At 40.9% G+C, this 17,695-nt stretch overlaps 1 protein-coding gene across 1 annotated transcript in view; it reads right to left on the reverse strand.

Annotated features, from left to right (window-relative positions):
• LOC104376539 (N-heparan sulfate sulfotransferase 4) overlaps window positions 1-4,125 on the reverse strand; it is an 81,802-nt gene extending 77,677 nt beyond the window's left edge. The window contains exon 1 of the mRNA XM_086611589.1: window positions 3,145-4,125. Coding sequence (XP_086467715.1) covers window positions 3,145-4,125 — 981 coding nt within the window. The remainder of the gene's footprint in view (window positions 1-3,144) is intronic.
• Window positions 4,126-17,695: the final 13,570 nt, after the last annotated feature.

The following is a 17,695-nucleotide window of genomic DNA, read 5'->3' on the forward strand; positions in this document are numbered from 1 at the left end:
ATAAAAACATTTGAATTGCAGGAAGTAATTACACAGAAACTGTTACTTGTCTTTTTATTGTTACATACAAATACTGTTATCAGGAGACTGTTTTTGAGTTGTGTGTCCTTTGGGTTGGCTGTTATTATGCGTTGGGTCACCGGCAGGAAATGCTCAGGAGGTTGAACAGAGTGATGTTATTTGGTTGTGTTTTTCATACCATTTAGGTGGTGGGTAATTGTTCATTTGCAGTTTTCTGGCATGCATGTGAGACTCTGCTGTGTATCAAAGAATTCCCAAGGGACACGGGTGTGCATGGCACCTTAGTGGAGCCTAACAGAGAGTCTGGATAACTGTGAAAATGAAACTTGCGTTGTTGCACTAAAAAATGTTGAGAACTGTAGGAAATGGAGAAGCAGTGATGAGGCATAATGCAGTGGGTTGTACTGTGTTGAGAAATTGTTTCATTACGAGCACTGCCTTATGAAGTTCTCTTGTTTGTTTTTGAAAACACTCCATAAATAACAAATATTTTCTTTCATATTGGTGATGCTGACATTTTAAACTTGCGTTGCAGTGGACAGGATGAAATGAGTTTTGAGGTGCATGACATGATAAATGTGGGCTGTGGGGCTTTTTTTTGTTTGTTTCTTTTGCTGGAGTTTTTTATTTTGGGTTTTTTCAGTGCTAAATATACCTGTAGTACACAGTTCAGGAAAGAAAGGAGACGGCCCAAATTCTGCTGTGTTCTTCTTGAACAACATGCAGAGCCTCTGCTAATTCCTCCAGCTCTCAGGGTCATCCATGCTTCCACCCTTGTCATCTGCAGGGCAAGCACAACCTGCCCCGAAATGCCTCCATGTGTCAGAATCTGCCTCTCACCTGCTATGACAACACAACCCTCTCTGCACAGCTGGCTGCAGCTGCTGCTTCAAAATGTATGGCAATGCTTTCACATGGCTTAAACATCACCCTCTTAAAGATTGGCTCCCTTTGCTATTTCTGCCTTCCAAGCAAAGAAGCTGCTCTGCCTGAAGGGGTGAAGGCAGGCCCACTGGTTCTTAATTGTCTCCTTCCCCAAGTGGCTTGGGAGATTGCTCTCTAACTGGCTGTAATTATCCTTTACTGTAAACTAACCAAAGTACACTCGGATTTCGGTGTTATGTTCATTAGCAAGCATCCTGTTTTGAATGTTAATGTGTTCTGGGAACGTCCAGTCTGTAAGAATGGACTAATTTGTGTAGCAAGTGTTTGTGAAATATGCTGAGGAACAAATCTGTACTGGGGGACTGATTTGAAATGAAACCCATGATGTTAAGGACAGAATATCAATGGATGGTCAAGTTGCAGAGTGAGTTTACTTGTGAACATCATCTAAAAGGGAGATAAACCTTTTATTGCCCCCAAAAGAGTGCTTGATGGGAAGGTTGGTTCTCAGCCTGTGCCTACAAAAGTTTTCTCCCCTTGGTTGGTGTTTGTGCAATGATTCCTTGTTTGAGGTGAAGGGAGGATTTATCCTGTGAGTGGCGCTACTGGTAGTTTTGCAATGGAAGTGGGCTGCGAATTCAGACTCAAACATAATTCATAAAAAGAACACTCACTACACATTAGTTAAAAAAAAAAAAAGTCTGAATCCTATCAGATATTCTCTCATGTTATTTTCAAGACATTCAGCAGTGTGGAAGTCAGCTTGGTTCTGCCATCCAGCTCCTACTCAAGCCCTTGCATCTGGAGTTTTCTGCCATGTTTCCTGTAGTGAGCAATGAAGCATGGCTGCTCTGCCAAGTTTGCCTAGGAATGTTGCTGATCACTGGATAACAAAGGAGGCGAATTGGGTTTTTCTGCCTAGTGGGACTATTCCAGTCAAAAGTAGGATCTGAATTGCCAAGTGGCTCTGTGTGGACATGCTTCTTACAGTAACAGGTGCTCCTTTACCAATGTAGAATAATAGATCTCCTTAGTGGAGCAAACCACATGAGAAAAAGACACTCTCAAAAATGTGCAAACTGAAAGCTATTGCTGAATATCTTGTTCCACGATTGCCTTTTCAGTGAATTTCCTCTTGTATACAAGGCCTTTCTCAGAGCATTTTACCATATGTTTCCGGAGAGAGAGCACTTCATCACTGAGCTGGTGCACAGTGCTCAGATCTCAAGGCACCAGGCACTTGGAGTGTCCGGTGCTAGAAATCAGCCCTGATGGGCATTCATGTGCCTGGTATGGCTATTAGAATTACTGGAACTGTGCAAAATTAGTTTAGTTGTGTATGAGACTACTGCTTTTGCTGAGTATTTCAATACCACTCTTAATGATCAGGATGAGGAGGCAGATGAATATCAAAGTCGTAGAAATGGAAGTAAGAGTTAAGAAACAAAATAGAAATCCACATTTAAAACCAAAAGGCTTGCTTATTGCTCAGGAAATTGGAAGGTATTTACAGGAAAATCCTCTAGAATAAAGGCTTTAGAATGTGATGTTGCATGCTTAGGAACTTCAGTTAATCTCTGAATACGACAATTCCCACCTGTGTAAAATTGCAAGGAAATAACTCTCATGGTATTGAATTCTGTCCGTTTTTTTTCAAGTTGCACACCATTCTGACCAAGTCTATTGGCATACCGGGATACTACAGACTATGAAAAAAAGTTTAAAGAGCCCCAAAGAACAGTTTGTGGACTTCTCTCGGTATCACGTGGTTGTCATTTGCTCAAGCGTAGGCTACGTTTCCATTCTCTGACTGGTGACTTTAAATGCTTATCTGTGAGTCTGCTAATGAAAATTATCCTGCTAGTTCTTGTAAGTCAAAATGCCATTGTAGCTTTTTCAGGCTTATTATCTTTTGTGGGTTTTTTTTCTTGTTCTTTTTAAATATAGTGATAGTTATGTGAGATTTTAGAAAGGCAACTATCTTCTATTGTTTTGTCTACTTTTCAGAAATAGTGAAAGAAGGAATACAGAAAATGCCTATAAATGGTATTTTATATATGCCACATACATACCTTCATGTGTATGTATGTGCATAGAGAAAAATAAATTAGGGCAGTTGTGCACTTTCAGCCTTCACTAGGAAATGGAGCTTGCCAGCTTTTTCAATTTTTCTGTTTTTTTAAATAGCCTTTCACACATTCATTTATCTGGGATGGTATCCCCCAATTCTTGCCTTACCTTCACATCGTTGATGTTCATCCTCGTTCCCTCCTTCCCAACAAAGATGTCGTCTATGTCAACTAGAATGTACCTATCCAAGGAGAGCGTGAGCTTCTTCCCTGACAGGAAGGAGACGGCGTCAATAAAGATCAGTTTGTGTAACCAGAAAGTCAGGTTGTTTCCAAAAAGGACTCTCTGAATCCCATCATGAAGCCCCAAGTCTTGGATGACAGTTGCATATAGAGCAGCTTTTGGCAATGCCACGGGGGGCGGTCTGGAGGTCTGCAGTTCCGTTAAAAGCACAGGTTGATAGGTGGAATGGTTAAACTGGAAAACTGTCCAGTCTTCGCCAGGCAGTGGACCTTTCTCAACCCTTGGCGCTTTGGTAATGCGCAGCAAGGGAGACTGAGGGTTTACCACACAGTCTTTGAGGGCTATGTTATTGTAAAGATGTACTGGCAATCCTTTCAGTTTGGTGCTTGGGGAGCTGTTCTCGTTGGCTTTATGAAAACCAATTATGCTAACACTGTATTCCACACAGTATTTTTCCAGAAGCTCTCTATTCCACGAGTCCATGGATACATACTTTAAAATATTCTCATATATAACAATTGTGTATTTTCCTCTTCCACTGTCTGTGAGGGGGGGAATATCCCCCTTAGCTGGCGCGATGACCATGTGGTACTGAAATCTGCTGGACTCGAGGATGGCTATGATGTCTTGCCCCAGCTGGGAGTACTGGCTTTCCACGAACAGGAGGACAGTGGGATCAGTTTTAGATGGATCAATTGGCTTAGCTGTTTTCAGCTCCACAGATCTGTACGGTAGAAGCTTGACGTCTTCGCATTCTGCTTCTCCGGTGGTTTCCACAAGGGACATTTCCTGCTTGTAGCCAGTGTAGAGGTAATAGGCAGAAATGACGATACTTGCCAAGCAGAAGGTCGCCAGGAGAATGACCAGCATTCTGAAACTTCTGCGGAGCTTGACGATTAGATTCATCTTTCACAGAACTTCCAACTTCTGTTGGACTTGCTGCTTTTTCCCGTTCTCTCTTCCTAAAGTGCCATAGGAAAGAGGAGATGCAGAGGTGCCGATTCCCCTCCCAAGACGTTCATGTGACCATTGCAGTGCATTTATGAAGCTGTCAGGGAGGTTAGAAAGCTGTTGGCACGGGAAGTCAAAGGATCCAGAAAGCTAAATTGAAGGAGGTGTTCTCAGAATGCAGTAGCTGCCAATAATCAATGACGAGGATTCTTAACATTATCTGCAACAAGAAGTAAAAGGAGAGTAAATAAAATAAAATCCATAAAGCAATTAAAAACACACGTTCATAAAGACGGTGATTGATACCGGTAATCTGAGTTAGGAGGGAAATTTATGAACAGTTCAAGGAGCACTCAGTGTCACTTGCTTTCTTGATGTATTAAGAAAAGCTGCATCAAACAGCTCTCCCATATTCTTAGGGTATAAAAACAAAGTCTAAACATAACTTTTAGAGGACATGTATCTCTTTATTTCTAGGCATTTCTCATCTGAAATGGTTCATTGCTATTGCAAATGGGGATGACTGAAGATGGAAGGGCAAAATTAGAGCAAAGTAAATGTTTGTTAAATATTGGGTCATATTCCACGTCAAACTCAAACTACCTGAGTATTTCGAAAGGGTAGCAGATTGAGTTTTGGACTGTGAAACTCATGAAACCCAAGTGAAACACTTAAGGACTTTCAGGAAAGATTTGTAGGACTTTTGTCTCCAGTTTCTATTGTGTACCTGGAGTGATCAGTACTTTACAGTCTGTTTAAGGACTCTCTGGCATGATAAAGATGGTGCATGGATTTTCCAAGTGAAGGAGTAGGTTACTACAAGTGCAGAGTGCAGCTGTGCATGCCTCTGCCTCTGTCAGGGATGAAAGGGAGGTGGCATGTACCATGGAAAGTACCACAAGGGAGGTGTTCGGTGGGTGCGTGCCCTGGGCCATGACATCCCAGCTGAAGGACTGGGGCTTCGATCCATCCCTGCTGTGCTGTACGGCTCAAGTACGAGGTGCTTAAACCTGACTCCGACTGCCTGACCAGCTCTGAAGCCCTTCTGTAATTCCTGGTAGTTCTACCTAAATTAATGAAAAATTACCATTGGTAACAATAAACCATATGACTCGGAGGCAATTAAAACTAAATAAATAAATAGCCCATGCTGCTCTAAGGGTTTCAATAGGAATTAACAACTTTCTGAATTATTTAGACTGTAAACATTGGATGATTTTTGAACTGCAAGGAAGAAACTCTCTTTCCAGGCAGAAACTTGTCAGTTGATGTGTCTTCCACTGATAACTCAGATTACACTTTTGAGTTTGTCTGAAAAACTATTAATTCGTCTAAAGCTTTACACCTAAAACTGGAAAATGCTTCTTAAGAAAGGTGTTCAAGAAATTTGTCTAGCAGTGTATTTTATGACTTTGGTAAACAGTTCTAAGGAACCTCTTGATTGTGCAGTTCAGGATCTTAAAAATGCAAGTCAAAATTTTAAATTTTGCTTTAAATGCCTCGTATACCACTCTCCTAGTGTAACCCCGTTGCTTTTGGGAGTTTGTCAAGCAATGAACAGAATGCTGAAGTAACTGGGAACTAAGAGATCTATTTGCTCATGAGGCTTGTTGCTGTTCTCGCAGTTGAGAGCAAGGGAGTTGTCGCTGAGGCTGTTTGACTCTGCCAGGTTCAGGTTTTTATCTGCTTTATCGTTCTCAGTTGGAAGCTTATCAGGGGATTCGTACCCCTGTACAGTGACCTTGCTGTGTGTCACGTAGTAATTAGCCAAAAGGTGAGTAAGGTGGGTAGTTTACCCGTAGATACAAGTGAATAGAAATGAGAAAAATGTTCTGGTTTTAGTCATGTCCCATGTATGACAGAAGAAATAAAAAAGAAATCACAGCTTTCGCTAGGAAATTAAAATCATCCTGATAATTGCAAGAGTATTTGCCCCCCTTTGGTGCTTCCCTTCTTCTGCAGTTCTGTCTGCTTGCCAGGATCTCTCTTATTATTAAACCTCCAATTAAGATTTTATCAAAAGATAAAACCGGATCAAGTGAAGCATCCTCTGAGAGGCTGTGTTCCAGTTTCGCTGATGTTGATGAGTCACTCAGCCTGACTCCGAGGGTTTATCAGATCAGGAGAATTGCTCTCCGTGGGAAGGGCAGCCTCGCTGGGTGGGTAATCTGCCCACAGAAGAGCTAATTGCAAGGAGCCTTCGTTTTGTTAGCGTGAGATAGGCAGGTATCTTGGAAACAATAATTAAAAACCCCTCTTGGACTCCGCAGCCTCTGCTTGCTTTCAGCACTAGAGGGCAATATTTTCTTGCTTTTTAGCAGACAGCACCTGCTCTCACCTCCACTGGCAGAGCTGGCAGCCCTGCCTGCGGGCAGGCTTTTTCCAGAAGGGTCTCAGAAATCCTCAGGGCAGGTAAGCCACCTTAATTAAGACTCTTGTGTTTAAAAATAAATAAAAAGCAGGACTTATGCTCTAAAAAATCTGCCACTAAATCGCACTGAATGCTTAACAAATGCTCAGCCTACACCTGTAGCACAAGGGAATAGCATGCAAGGAGACCTAAAATTGCACGTTTTTTAACTCGCTGTTCTGTCCTGTCGGATCTCACAGGTACTCGTACTGCAAGCTGGCACAAAAATACACTTCATGAGCCACATCTTTGCTGCTACTATTGCTTGTACTACTAAAATATGAGAAGCCCCGACTTTATACTAGCTAAACCAAAAATATGCTCTTCATGGCAAATTATTTCATCCAAACAACATTGGTAAAATCTGTTCCACTTAAAACATTAGTCATGTTTTACTGTAAGCTAGTACATCGGTTTGTATCCAGATGTTATAGTAAGTGTCAGTATTCACACTTCTCTAGATATCTAAATATTAGAATTGATAAGGAATTTAAACTTGCAGAGGGAAGCCTGGCACTGGAGCAGATCTTTTTAGGTTGTACACTGTGTTTGAACTGATTATACTGTTCTGTTAAAAAAAAATGGTGTGAAGTAATTAAAGTTTATGAAAATAAATCAGCTGTATTAGCCATTAGTGGGACATTTTCCAAGGCATAATTGGAAGTTAAGTGCCGTTTGCGCCTTTGAAACTCTCCCCCTTAAAGTTCAACAGCTTTATATTCGCTCAGAAATCCAAATATCTTTGGAGTATTTCTGTGCTATATTAATTTGAAAAACTTGAAAATAAGCCATATTTCATAATTAGTGTGACTAATGTGGCTTCATTTTGGAAACTGGTGTTTGAGGTCCCATGTTCCTACAGTCACTGGTCAGCATTCATTGACTCTTCAGGGGTGAAGCCCAAAGCTGGGTAAGTTTGATCAAGGAATCAAGTTTACACTTATCTAGAGTTGGTCCTTCAGTAAATCTTTGATCTTGTGTTCAGGTACCTTCCTAAATGTGAGGCCTTTCCAAAGAAACAGCAGAACTCTGCAATATAACTCTGTGTGATGTCGTAGTTGTCTGCAGGAACTGTAACTTTCCTTTAATTCAAGCAGCCAAAGAAAAACAGAGGTTTAAAAATTACTGCCTCTTCACCAAATAATACCTCCTGCTTCTCCATGAAAATGCATTTGATTGATGATTAAAGCATACTGATTTTAAGTTGATTGATTGGGAGGTTAGGACTCAACAATTAAAACCAATTGCACAACAGTGAAGAGAAACAGCCTCTTATTAGTACCATGTGCTAATGTTGCATCAGGAATTAAAGCTGGTTCTCTCATGCTCCAGTTCCTGCACACAGACTTTCTCACAGGGCTTAGTGATTTGACAAGCATCTTGACCAAATTCAGTGCAACTAATCAGCGGGAGGAACACAGGCATAGCAGAAAGCAGTTACATATTGGAAAGGTGGCTGTTAATTGCTAATGAGGGATAGATGAAACAGTGAAGTTACTGCCTGGGTAAATAGGGAAAACTCCATTAAGAGTGAGAGTTGCTGCCTTCCATCATCCATCAGGAGAAATAAGTGAGCAGTGTGGCTCTGGCAGGACCAGTGGTGAGTCCTTGGTACGAGGGCTGCCAGCCTGACCCGAGGGTAGGGCATATGCTGCTCACAGGGCTGTTGTAAGCTCTTTCCCCTTTCCTTACCTCTCCTTGTAGGTAGGCTGAGGATCTCTGATCTGTTTCAGCTCACGGAAAGCAGAGATAAGCACATGTCAAGCAGACAGTTGTGTTTGTCCACCATGCAGATAGCGCTACCAGGCTTCACATCTGCAGCAGGTTAAGAGCGTGTCGCCAATTGCAGCGCTGGGCAGAGGAGCAGGACACTTGTTGCATCACCGCAACACCATGGCTTCCAGTCTCTTGTCTGCACCAGGGTGCAAGGCTGCACGGAATGCTCTATGGGTAATTCATCTGGAGGCAGGCCAAAGCTTTCCTTTCATCCTATTCCAGCATAAATCAGAAGTCAGAATGTCTTTATTTTCTATATATAAAACTTCCCTTTAGGCTAAAAAATTAATGTAAACTCTTTCTTCTCTTCCTTCCTTTCTAAGCTTGTATGACTCCTGCCATTTATTAGCAGTCCAGTGATCCATGGCTACTCCTTACATATGACTGCTCATTCAGAAGCGAGCAAACTGATTTGAGTAAAAAATGACTCCTACTGACCACTGCAAAAGTTTAGGATTTCTATCCACTGCAGAGGAAAAAGCAGCTTTTTTTTTCTCAAAAGTTTTTAAGAGACTTTTTTTACTGAGCTCATGGAACTTTCGTGCCTCTTGAAAGTAACTTTCTTTTTCAAGCTGAAGAAAGTTGCAGCGTGTTTTGTGTTTATAAATGTGGCTTTGCTCATGAAAGGTGTTGATGCCAGCGGCTCATAGCTTACCACAAAGTTTTAGAAAACACTTTTACCTAGGATAAGGACAGCTTCTCAGCTGGTAAAAGCTGTTGCAGGAACTCTAACTTTGTTTGAACTCTCTCTTTTAACTTCTGAGTAGAAAGGCTGCTTAGCGCTTTCACCTCTGTTGTTTTCGATGCATAATCATCTGTAAGTTAAACCACCAGTTTTTCAGTGTTTTCAGCAATTTGATCAGTCTATAGTGCATGTATAACCTTGTGGTATTCCAGAAAGCTAAATGATGCCAGAAGTTGATGTCAATAATGAATTAATATTAAGCAAAGTGTTTTGAAATACCTCAGTGTGTGCACTCAGTGAAAGCTGGCATGATCTTATGTGTGAAGCAACATTTGGAAGGTAGCTATTTGACCCTTCTGACTTCTCTTTCTTTAGCTTTAAACTTCCCGATGACTTCAGAACTTGGAGCATGAAAGATAAAAGGCTCCCTGATGGAAAGGCAACTGAAGACATATTTGGAGATAGGTTTTCTACGTATACATGTTCTTACACGTATGCAAGTGCATACACACACCCCCTTACTGTGTATATAGGATAGCTGGGAAACATGGTGTCAAGGTACTTGGGAAGCATGTGAACTCTTCACTCTTGACAGACTGATAACATCTGATTGCTGCAGACAGACTGATGCAAAGCTAACAGTGTGTCTTGCTCCAGGAGCATCCAAGTCCATCTGTTTTTTATCACGGTTAGTATTGTCAAGCATGACTTGAAGTGTACTAATGGGGTAGTTTATTTTCAGTGTTTTACTCATCTTTTGACTGAGTAGGGGAATGGTAATTAGATAAAGCTTAGCAATAATGATATCTGTTCCTTTAATACTTCCAAAGGTGTGCAGTTAGTCACTGCTGATGTGCCAAAAGTCCCACTTTCTTGAACACACACGATAGACGTACTGTTGTAACAGCATGTAAGCACAAGTATTTTGTTCTCATTAATTTCCATGTGATCTGAAGTTGCTGACTCATCCAAGTGTTTGTATTTATCGATGCTTTTAGCCAGGTAACTACAACCTTTGCTAATGAGACTCCCCACAAAGATATTCGATGTCAATCAGTGGGGTGCTTTTACATGTGTGAACTAATGAGATTATAAGGCAAGCACTGTTCTTTGGGCAAATCCTCCCTCATAGAATTGTTGCCTTCCTTGATTCTCCAGCCCATATGTAACACTTCATGCTGCTTAACTCCTAATAGAAAGTTATTCTAAGACTTAACCAGATCACACTTGTGGTGAATGTTGCCTGGTGCTCAGCCTTAACGCTTCTTTCTTCTGACCTGTTAACTTCTAACAGTTCCACAGTCACTTGGACCACCCAGAAATGCACGTAAATATCCCATCCATGATGTTTCAGTGACATTTCCTCCTATGGTCACAATTTTATCAGTTTCTAACAAGTCAGTGTTTTTGAACATAAAGTAGTTGTAATATTTCCTCAGAAATCACTAACTGCTGATTTTTCTTGAGTGTCAGGTGTGGAAGCTCCTAGAAATCAGTAATAATTTAAGTTTAGTCTTAAGAGGACCATGCACAAAGAGAGAACCTATATATATATTTCTTGTTTCTTAACAGAGTGGCTCTAGTCACCATCGCAACAGGTAGATGTTAATGACCACATTCACCTTTTGTGCAGCTCCATATGTGGCAAAAATGTTGCGTAGCAATATATCACTTTACCAAAATATATATAATATTTTGATGTTGTCAGGTGAAATACCTTAGCTTTGTAACAAGCTTAAAATAAGAGAATAAAAATAATTATTGTCTCAGTGCTGTTTCCAATAAATGTGTCCGTCTTGCCCGAGTGATGGTAATAAGATCTGTCACTTTTCACCAGTAGCTCACCAAAAATTGAAAGAAGCTAAACAGCATTATTCTTGGGTACAGGCCTGACTTTTCCGAGGTCATTTGGCAGACCCATGGCTGAGCTGGAAGCCGTAGCTACTTGCTCTTGCACAATGCCCTTCAACAGATAAGTGTCTTTACAACCCTCACGGCACCTGTAGAAAAGTAGCAGAACTACTAAGACTGAAAAGAAGACTTTGAGAGATGGTCTGAATGTCAGAAGCTTACTGCTTAAGCCACGACGACAGAGCCAAAATGTCATGGCAGAAAGTTGGGGCTGAAAACGCAGCAGAGGTGGCCATGGTACAAAGTTGTGTGACCTACAGGACTGAGTCCTGTGAGTTGATGCTTTGCTTTCCCGATGGGATTAATGGAGAGTGCAGGTGTAATTAACATCCTGTGATTGCACCAGTCCTTTTAAATGAAGCTGATGAATAAAAGCAGGTTTCACATGTTTTCCTGAGGCAGCCTGTGAGACTTTCCTCCTGACTTGATGCAACAAATCTTCTGATCTCGCTTAGTTAATGGCTCTTCATCCCTTTTCAATTCATAGTTTAATGCTTCAATGGTATCCAATTCGAATTAATTTAACTTTTCAAATAAAACTTTTGTGAGATGCTGTATCAGATGTTTTATTACAGTCCATCTATTCCATTACTGTTTTCTAGTTTAAGGCTGTCAATTAACTACCCAGTTTCAACAGAATTATTTGCGTTGTGAATTCAGTTGAGAGACAACATTTGTGCAATATAATGGCTGCCTAACTAGAACTCGTTAAACTCAATCAATGAAATCGTCAAACTCTGTAGATCTTGTTTGAACGTATATAAAAGCTAAGGCATGAAAAAAAACTCAATCTTTTTATAGTTCTATCAGCATCTAAATAACTGCAGATGTTCTCTATCTGTTTTAAAAATTCACCAAGGATTAGATTTGCTGTATAGCTATTAAAACTTTACTTTTTGGATGTTTCTTACACAAAGTTCAAAAGCTTTCTTTTTAACGAAGAGACCCTTTGCCTACAAGACATAGTCACAGGCTCTGGAGCAGCTTATTAGAAGCTAAACTCTTTGGTCTTTGTACCTTTTTTTTTTCAGTAGTTAATGGTTTCCCACACTTTGTGTTTTCCTGTTGCTTTTTATGGGACCTAAAAATGTTTGCCACCGTACAAGACGATTAAAATGTCTCCACCCTTACATCAATGACAATATATTTCACTGAATAACATGTTTCGTGGTGTCTGTATCCTGTCACAGGGACTAGTTGTGAGAAAGTCTGATGTGGTCACATCTGTGCTAGCAATTAAAGGAGGCCACTAACTTCTTTCAGAGAGACTACTGCTGTCATATAGTAATGATCTATTACTACTGCAACGGAAGTCCATTTAAACCCAGATAACGAAGACTTTGTACCTAAATCCATAGAGCAGCACGTTTACTACATGAAATTTAAACAAAGGTTTATTCTGAGTTTACTCAAGCCAGGTTCCTGTCAGCCGGAGACCGTTTTCAACCTAAATTCTCATTATAACAGCTTCACTCTATTTGTTCTTTAAGTAAATTCTACTGGAGTCTTCTCTCCCTGTCTTCGTCCTTGTTGGTTAAAGGGTTTTGTAATCATTGAGAGGATTTGGTAGAAAAAGGGTGAGAAAATATAGTGAGTAAGTTTGGTCCCGGCAACCTCTGATCAGAGCAGGTGTGTGAACTGGAGCATCATCTAAGCCAATGGTGCCGGTGACAACCCGGCAGGTCTCAACTAGCACGTAGTGGTAATGGCCAGCAAATGGCTTTCAAGCAGAGCAAGGTGAGCAGAATAGATGAAGACAGGGTGACCCTTCATATGGCTCTTTGTGTGTGTATGTGCTTCTTGGACATCCCAAAGGCATTGTTCTAAAGAGGAAAATTCAGTCACTTCCACCTTGCTCATAAAAACTTGAATTATCACTGTTTCATTATGTGACAGTTTAGGGGCAGGAAGTTAAGCTTCTAATAGCTCTCCTGTCTTTTCCACGTATATTTAAATGGTTGAAGTTAGAGTCTTAGTCCTAGACCAGGCTCAGGCAGTCCTTCAGAAAATTTTCAGTCTTACTACCAGTTCTTTAAAACTGGAAAATTAGGTTTTTGTGGGAACCAGTTATGGCTGCACATATTACTGTTGTCAGTAAAACTCATCTAGACAGAGCAACATCATCATGTACTAAAAATACTGCAATACCCAACAGACTATATCTCACTTTAATGTATTCAAGCTTTTCAGACACTGCCAAGCAGATCAGATACTCCAAGGAATTTTTATGGAAGATACTGATACAAATTCAACTTCCTTTAATCTTGGGTGGGTATTATTTATATATCAAGAAGAAAGATGCCTAGTGGTGAGAGGAGAAGGCAAGGAGCTGGAAGTTTGAGTTCTGTGTCTCTCTGCCACCAACATCATGTATTGCCCTCTGGAGGCCACTGTGTGTTTGGTTTGGTTTTTTTTTCAGTAATTCAGTTTTTCTGTCTGTGTTGTGGGAATAGTGCTCTTTTCTAACCTTACATGGGCATTAGCTGTAAAATGTTCTAAGATGATTTGTGTTTGGTTCAAATGTATATAGCAGGGGTATTGCAAACAGTGCATTTAAGACAGTCAGTGCAAAATTCATGTTTTCATGTGTAGTCAAATGTATCTGCACTGCTTGCTTCCCTTTTCTTCATACCCTGGTTAAATTTCTTGTGTTCTATGGGGGTTCTCTGAGAGAAGCCACTTTGTCAGTTGAGTGAAAGATCTCTTTTGAGATTTCTGGTGTGTCATTTGTGACCTATAGATACTCTTTTTCTTTTTGTTCAAAATATAAACAAATGTTTCCTTTCAAAAGACCTATTCTTTGTTTTGTCTAGATCAAGTTCAATTTAGAAATGCCACAAGTAGGGTAAGGGTCCTACTTGGGAATTCAAGAGATTTTTTTGTTGTTGTTGTTGTTGAGTCACGCTGAGCTCAGAGACTGGAACTAGAACTAATACCATTAGAGCTACGTGATAGAATAGCGAGGCTTTGAATAACCTGTGCTTTTTGTGAAAAAATCTCTGCTTATTGAACTACTGAGGCATTAACTTAGTTTTGGAAGACAGAGTGTAGAATAAAAATAAATATCCAACTGGTTGACAAAAATCTTTCTGAACATACTGTCTCTGCACCAGGCTGGAGTTAGTTACATTTCTTTACATTCTTATTCTCTCCTGTGGACTGGGTGCACAACTATACTGTGTTTTCCAGTATGCATCTCCAGGATTCATCTTGGAAAAGGAAATCCAGCCTGGCTTTCTGGCTTACGGAAGGGGATAACAAGCCAACAAAATCATGTCTCGTTAGTTGACAAAATGATACATTGTAATCCATGAAGTTCTGATTTAGACAATATATACATAGATATTTAATTTCCTGTCTGAATGTAAATATTTTCCATGGAGGAGAAAGCCTTTGTGGAGGTGCTCCAGTTAAGAATCTGGATATGCAGAATGACTGCTGCTGATTCATGCTGGCACGTGCAACTTTCTCCAAAGCTGATGAAGAGTTAGTCTTCTGGGAGTGTGAGAGCGTAAAGTGTTTCGAGGCATGCACCACTTGCTTTGCTTGTCAGGAGGACAGTATGCCCCACAGAGGTCTCTTGACCTTTAATTGTAATTTTTAGGTACAAATTATACAAATTATAGTGACATGCACTCCTGCAGGTAGTTTAGAAATATGGGAAAACAAGACTCAGTTGATGTTTTGTTAGAAGATGAACTTCCATAATCACTGCTTTTTTGTTACTGATGAGATTAGACCTTAAGGAGGAAGACTGGTGGCTCTGCCAATTCAAAACAAACCTGGACCCTCAATTGCTAACAGTATTTACTTATACAGGGCTTGCACAGTGCCCTGTGCAGGAAGGGATCGCACACTACGGGTGCATGCAATTGTATGGGGGTGCAAACAGTGCAATTGTATGGGGGTAGAATAGTGAAAAAGGCACAATAATGCAGTCTGCTGACTAAGAATGAATAAAAATGCCCTGGTCCATTATATCAGCTATTTAGGTAGGTAGAGTGCAGGTGGTCTGGCAAAAGTATCAAGGCAGATGGTCCTGCTTTTTTTTAAAAAAAAAAAAAAAAAGAAGAGCTGTAAGAGCTTTAAAATCACAAGTGACCAGTAAGTGTGATTTCTGAATCTTACCCAGAAGCCTAGACACTACTGCATTTTCCTCTCATTTCCAAAAATTTCTCTGTGAATCACTGACCACCTGTCCTCCCCTCCGGTGGTTTAGGGAGTGATAAATATCCCAGTGAGAAAGAATAAATTGCAAGTATATCCTAACGCTCTGGAATTCAAGCTCTGGCCTTTTCCTTTCAAAACAGTCCCATGAAAAAGGAAAGGATGTTGGATAAAACATCCCCTGAAACTAGAACGTAGAGGTGGGTGCATATTTCATGACAGACTGTTTTAACTTTCCAAACAGTCGCCTCTTTTATGGCCAGCAGCTACTATTAATTATTAATCAGAACACTTATTTATACACTAAAAGCTAAATGCAATCCTTTGAGTGGAAGTCTGGCGGAGTGTGGGTTGAAATAAGTAGCTGTGGATGGATAGTCCTTCAGGACGGTGACTTTTCACGCACAGTTCTGCTCAAGGGAGGAGCCTGTTAGGGTGATTGCCTGATGATGATACACGCGTACAGGAGATCACCAGCCATCAGTAAAACTCTACAGTTGTAGCTGCATCAGCCCTCGGCGTTAGCCATGTGTACCTTTCTCATCTCTCAGGATGGCAGATGCTCCTCGCATCCTGTGGCTGCATAAGGACTAACGCTGAAGTCATAAGGTTGCTCTGGATGAATTCCTGCCACGGCAGCCTCGGATGCAAAAGCATGCACTCTGCAAGTTTAGTGTACTGTGGTCTGGGACAAATGCATCAGCAGCTGGACATGTTCAGGTTTTAAATTGCTGTCTGGGTTGTACTGTCTGTTTTGGGGCTGTGCTGTGGAATATCTTTCCTTGGCACGTTTGAGGCGAGGAAACAAACTTGCATGGTAGCCTCCAGGTGACATGAAGCGGCAGGGAAAACGGAGACTTCCTTAGGTTGCGGAAAGCAAACCAGAGATTGAACAGGTTTTCCCTTGGTTGAGCTAAGGAAGCCAAGTGCAGTTCTTATTTCATCAGCTTCCAAGGAAGAGGTGGGAACCCCTTTCTTTTTTCTTCTCTTCTCATGAAAGAAGCCCGCTCTGCCCTGGCTTCTACTTCTGTGTTAGCTCTGGCTCTGCAAAACCCATCCTTACAGCAGAAGAGGGAGGATTAATTTGCTCTGCTTGCTTGCACTTGGGGAGGGCAGTTGTGACCCTTCCAGTAGCCAGAAGGAAGGAAATTGGTTTAAATACTTGTCTGCTCCTTTCAGAATTGAGTTTAAATCATCTCGTCACAATATGTTAATTACCTCGGGTGCCAATGTGCTTTCTTCATCAGACACTGACATGGTTTCTACACTGTTGTGCTGTTGCCATGTGATTCTAGTGGCATTACTGTTTAGATAAAACATTATTAGTTTTCTATAGCAACTGTTAATTTCGGAAGAATCTGTGACTGTAATTATTGCTGACAGTAGTTGTAATAAATGTTTTGGATTGACGTGCATGGTTTTCGTTCTTCCACAACTTGATTTCATTGGGGTTTTTTATAGCTCAAACAATTTTCCTAATTTACATGTTGACATAGATGTAAAATAAATTCTGTATCTAACATTCTTCTGTGTGGCTTACACCTCATGAGGGGCACTGCTGTAACGTCTCAATAGGAGAAGTAGACTTGTTGCTGTGATATAAGCATTCTTCAGCCTTTCTCAAAATGTGCGACAGGACACTTGAATGCTCCCTGCAATTTCCAGCACGGAGACCCTCCTTCACCCATAACCCAGCTCCTCAACTTGCTCTAATGGTCCTCAACTGCACCCAGGCCTGAGAATAAGGGATCTGCTAAACTGCCACCTTCCACTGTGCTCCCTAATCCTTGCAAATAGTTTTAATCCTAGGCCCCCCTCACCTTGCAAAGTGTAAAGAGCCCTTGGCTCGTCTTAAGCTCAGTGCTCTGTTCCTGAAACGACTCCACAGGCTAGGGAAATGGCAGCTTTCTGCACAATTCTGGGTTACCCTTTCCTTCAGCCACCCAGGCCCCAGCTTGAAATGCTTTGCGGCTCTTAGCCCAGGGTTTGCTTTGTTCAGAAAAGCCCGTTTTGCAGGTATGGAAAGCAGTTTATTGCATGCACCTAAGAAGCTGAAGCATTCTGAAAGCTTTGCAAAGCAAACACTTGATGGAAGCAAACATCAGTGTATATATGCAGCTGAAGCTCAGCCAGCCCTACAGTCAGAGAGGCAGTCAAATCAAAACTGTTTGTGGGCTAAATCAGAAAGATTTGGATCACAAATGATCTTTTTTTTGTTGTAAGAGATCATTATATTCTTTCCTTTATTGCTTGTACAAAAATAAAATGAGAAACAAATCTTTTTCTGGTGGCAAATAGTGAAATGTAATTTTTTGTTTATCTAACTGAAAACTCAGTCACAACTACTAGTAACTCATGAGCATTTTCTTTGATCAGTGTTGCCCTGGGTCTGCAATATGTGGCCATGTTTTCCTTAAACTATCTCATTATATCTCTGAATTCCTGTACTGTAAGCCTTCCAAAAAAAAAAAATCTTTACTATTAGCATATTTTTGTCCCACTCATACAGAACGATAGTTGAACTCTAGAGAAGCTCATGATTCTCTGCATGCTGCCACATCAGCTAAGTTTGATCA

Source organism: Tauraco erythrolophus, chromosome 5, assembly GCF_009769465.1.
Source record: "Tauraco erythrolophus isolate bTauEry1 chromosome 5, bTauEry1.pri, whole genome shotgun sequence".
Lineage (NCBI taxonomy): Eukaryota > Metazoa > Chordata > Aves > Musophagiformes > Musophagidae > Tauraco > Tauraco erythrolophus.